Here is a 5,000-nt window from a genome sequence, read left to right on the forward strand (position 1 = left end):
CCCCAAAGAAGTCAAATTCTCATTGACTGGTTAAATATTTGATTGACCAGCTGATCGATAGAATACGATTGATTCAATAGGATTGATCGATCGATCGAATCAATCCTCGAAGAAGTTCCGAGGTTGGAGAAGAGGGAGCAACCATAAGGGAGGGAATGGTGTATGTGTGTTGCATAAGGCAGTAGAATTGTGATAGAGTTGGCGAAAAGACATCCATCATTACGCCAATGACACAATGCCCTACCTCTGCTTCAAATAACAAAATGGCGCTGATCAAGTCCCCTTCTTTTAGCTTTTTCAATCCCTCCTCAAAAGGATTGGGATGATCTATTAACGGGTTGTCCTCTTCAAAAGTGTATTCCTGAGGGAAGATGAGACACATACCATGACATATCACTCTAGCATATCCTACAGTGCAGTGTTTACTAGAGACCAGAAAAATTTTGTTGCGGAGCTCAAAAAGGACGACGATACTGGAAACGTCGCACGAAAGAGTAAAATGGCTTTGCGATCAGTGCAACTCGTTTCGGCCATTTTCTCTTTTATCAAACAGTTGGGAAACTGAATTGGTTAAATTTCTATAGGCCACGCAACCGTAATTGCACGGAGAGAGGGCTTCTATAGCGATATTTCTTGTTTACAAACATGCATTGACGTCACATTTCTTTTGATATTCAAATTTGCCAACCACTGAACAAAATAAGTCATTATTTCAACAGCCAATTAGGTTCTGGTTGGCATATAAATAACGATTGGTGACGTCAAGAGAAATATTGCTATAGCTTCTAACAAACTTGAATTTGAGTGATTTAAGAATACATGTATATGAATGTTTTGCACTTATTCTAGCAGTGGTGTGGACAGGAATGAAAATTGCCTATTTCCGAGTTGATGTCTACCTCCTCTTCAAAGCGAGACTAAGTGCGAAGTTTTTGTTATGAAAATTAGGTTTCATTCATATGTAAAGTATAGAACTAATTACCATCACAAAAACTTCGCACTTAGACTCGCTTTGAAGAGGAGGTAGATATGAACTCGGAAATTGCCTATTTGAAAGACAATCACGGTTAGATAAGCCCCTTAAGCAGCTAGAAGCAAGCCTGGAAAAAGCCATTAATGGGATTCGCTGCACATCTCTTCCAACTGAGCTATCAAGCTAGCTGGGAGCTGGTCAAATTGCGAGTTCAAGTTATATCCCGTAGCAGGTGAATAAAATTATTTTAGAATGTATGAAATTGTAAACATTCACACTAAGGATAAAAATGAAATGGATGTTAGGGGGGTCGTCCGTCGCAGTTAGTTGAGCTGCAAGCCAGACTTGAACGGGAACCGAACCAATGACCATGCGATTGCACTGCACTGCAATGCTCTATCAACTGAAGACATCTAGTCCGCTGGCTTGATAACTCATTTGGCTTGCTTGAAATTGCTGAAAGGGAACCTCCACTCTTGCTACAGAATAAGTCTAAACCGAAGAAAATTATGTTTACAAAACAATTTGTTCGAAATTTGTTTTTAACAGTGTGTTTATATCAAGAAACTAAGGTGAATTTTAAAATCACTTATTTTCACTTTCAAATTTCGCGGGCGCAGCCATCTTGAATAATTGTGACGTGGATACGGTTTCCCTATTGTTCTGACAAAAAGAGCTTTTGTCTGATAAGAATAGGGCAACCGTAACATGTCACAATTATTCAAGATGGCACACGCGAAATTTGAAAATATATACATTTGCCATTCTAAAACTGATTTCTTTCGGATACAAACACTTTCTTTGAAAATACTTCAGACTGACTTAACTGTAAAGGTTATTTCCTGTGATTTAAAGTTATTTTTTGTTTAAGTGGAGGTTCCCTTTTAAGTTTGCTTGTCTAAATGCGATGATCTTTCCACCCTTCCATTCCACTTGAGTGTAGAACACTAATTGTCTTCTCAATCACAGCATCAGATAACGACGTTGGCAAGCACACCATTTTTAGCGGGTCTCACTATAGAATACGGTTCCTTAATCTAGCCAATCAAAACACGCGTAGATACTCGAAAAATATTCAATAAACAGAACAGTCCACCTTGTTTAATGCTGCATCACTTTCGCTATACCACGCGTTAGCGCTTCCTCCATCCCGTCTGAAACAAACAGAAAACCAATCATCAAACCCACACCAGATAAACTTGGCCTTTAAACACCCTTGTTACAGTTGGAAAGCAATAAAAACAATAACTCTTAAATATCGCTGTGATTCGCGCACCTTATTAATTCATCCCACTTGCCTTCAAGGTTGTCCCAGAAATCTAAATCAGACTGAGAATAAAACCGCTATGTTAGCGATAAAGGAAAAACACCATGAAAATACATCAGTGAGATTACAAAAGCTTGTAATGCATGTGGGGGTTTTGAAAGCCTTTCAATACAGCTGGCCGCTGTCGTTAACTGCCACCATATGAAGGCGGAGAAAGAAGCAAGGGCGGGTGTTAGCATACTCAGGTTTGCTTTAAGGGTGGACAAATACAATACAATACATACTTAATTGACCGCTCCCCATAGGGGCTTTTCAGGGCCAATGAAACACAACGAAACAACAGAACAGAACAGAACAACAACAACAACTGTTAAGAATCCCAACTGGCCGGAGGCAAACCAGTTGGCTATTTACAAGTGCAGCTGGGAAGTTGAACCCGGGAGTGTTCAGAGCGGGTCTTGAACCCGGGATCTCCGGATATCAAGGCAAGCGCTCTAACCACTGGGCCACACTGCCTCCCGTGAATGAAGAGTCTCTGCGGGGAGGGAGGGAGGGAGAATATATGTCATGGAGAGGAGAGGAGATTAGACGACATAAAAAGCAGTACGAAAATATGTTTCGCACTGAAAAGTTAAATATAAATTAACACCGGCTAAACAATCGACTAATTTTAGCTAAAATCGTGTTTGCTGCACACAACGTTGAGTTACTACTAAACAGGCGAAGATTTCTTAGCTCAGAGCTAAAATGTTGGATTAAAATGTCAAACATTAAAGGCTTTGAAGTGCAAGCTGAAGAAGACGGCTTTGATTGAAACAATTAAAGCAGGCGTTCTCCCAAGACGACGTAGGACAGAAATATTTATTCACAAGGACCATTACTCAAACATGTCGACAAAAACACAAAATATAACATTCGTTATCAGGTAGCTAAAAAAATGACAGCTTAGGAGAGGGCATTCAAGTCATTTTTCTCTTTAAGAATAGTTTGTACTTGCAGGAAAATGCTTATCCGTGCTATGATTGAATCCATGTTCCCGCTAACCTAACAAAACGTTCGCCAACAAATATTTTGGGCGACAAAACACAATGCCTGTCATTAGGCGGATGAAAAATTGTCGTCAACCACCATGAGTTTATTTGTTAAGCTAAATTTCTTGAGAAATTCTGGTTGCCCTTGACGTCTGAAAGCTTACCGGCGATCAAGTTTCCTTACATGGACGAAAGATAGAAAAAAGTACATACAATCTGCGCTCCATGAATGAAGACAGCAAGTGTAACCATTTCATGTCATAAGTCTAGTACAATTCACCAAACAATTTTGGGGCTCTAAAGCTTGCACATGCACGGTTTATCGACATTAGCCAAATTTTAAACTTATAAATGCGAGGTATGAATGAGCAGTTGTGTAGAGTCAGAATTTACCGTGAACAAGCTGAGTGACGAAAACGGATGTGATTGGATTTCGAGCAACCGCCACCGACAAGCTGCAGTCGGTCACCAATATTTTCAAAAGGTAAGCTTTTGTAATCTGGTTTTCCACGCCATTGGTGAGTAACGTTGCTACATGTATTTTTGACATTACGCGGCATTGGCTTTTAAACAACACATATACTGTAAAACCCCGCGTATAAGAACCTAAAATTTAAGAACCTGTTAGGCTTAAATTTTCATTTTAAACCCCCTTCTTATAAGAACCTTTTTCCAAAAATGAAGGCACAGATGAAAACACACAAATAATTTTAGTCTAGGTTTCAGTCAGTAAGATTCAGAGAATGAACTAAAATGCATGCTTCATGTAGTACTTTGGAAAGAAAAATTTACTGTGTGGTTATCATCTAAACTGTATTCTAGATAATTATTTAATACAGCACTATACCTATTCCATATCACGTATGCCAAGTAGTAGTTATCTGTGTCCCTATCAAATTAAGAACTTATTTAAGAACCTAAGTAGCCTAAAATCCCATTTCTATAAGAGCCTATTTAGGCTGTTAAAAGATCTAGGTTCTTACACGCGGGTTTTTACTGTACAAGAACCAAAACGACCAAGAACCACGATAAAGATCAGTTTGGACAGTCGCTCGTAGAAGTTGCCATACAACTGTTTAATGTATTGCGGGTTGAATACCTACAGCCACCAAATACAAATTAAGCAATAGAGGACGTTTTCCGTGTTTCCATAGCCTCATCTAAACACGAGGAGAAGTTGGGAGAATTCCGGCTGTCGAGATCTGTAATGTCACAGCCGTGTTTCCATACTCTCATCCAAACACAGCTATTGACCAATGAGAGTGCGCGTAATATCCTAATTATTTTATAAACAACGTTGGATGCAAATTGCAGCCGAATTTGTTGATTGCTTTGGCTGCCAAGGAAATACATCGGCTCTGCAATGGTCAGTCTGCTCGAAACGATCACTTTCCTTGGAACAAACTTCACAATAAACACAGGAATCGAAATTTTACTGCAAAACTGCAAGTGAGAGCTTAAAGTCCAAAGTTAAAATCCCTAAAGAAAAGAGCCGTGAACAATCAAAGAATATTGGTTTGAGATGATGCCCATTCCACCCGATGGTTGGCCAAGAGAAACTGAGCATCCAGAGCAAGTTGTCGAGAAAAAGGTGTTGGTTGATTCAACATACTGCAGCGTTACTATTACTCTAGCAACAGTAGCAACAAAAATCAGAAAAAAATATATCAATATCCTAACGAGTTAAGTTATGAGCGAGGGAAAATAGACCATGCAGAAATATTAACAG

The 5,000-nt window shown here is 39.3% G+C and overlaps 1 protein-coding gene across 2 annotated transcripts in view; it reads right to left on the reverse strand.

Moving 5' to 3' along the window:
• The window catches only part of LOC138051776 (peroxisomal targeting signal 1 receptor-like), a 33,195-nt gene that overhangs the window by 11,319 nt on the left and 16,876 nt on the right, over positions 1-5,000 (reverse strand). For both annotated transcript variants that reach the window (XM_068898030.1, XM_068898031.1), the window contains 3 exons: positions 2,250-2,302; positions 2,070-2,127; positions 245-361 (listed from right to left, as the gene is read on the reverse strand). In XM_068898030.1, coding sequence (XP_068754131.1) covers positions 245-361; positions 2,070-2,127; positions 2,250-2,302 — 228 coding nt within the window. The remainder of the gene's footprint in view (positions 1-244; positions 362-2,069; positions 2,128-2,249; positions 2,303-5,000) is intronic.

This window comes from Montipora capricornis, chromosome 6, assembly GCF_036669925.1.
Source record: "Montipora capricornis isolate CH-2021 chromosome 6, ASM3666992v2, whole genome shotgun sequence".
Classification (NCBI taxonomy): domain Eukaryota; kingdom Metazoa; phylum Cnidaria; class Anthozoa; order Scleractinia; family Acroporidae; genus Montipora; species Montipora capricornis.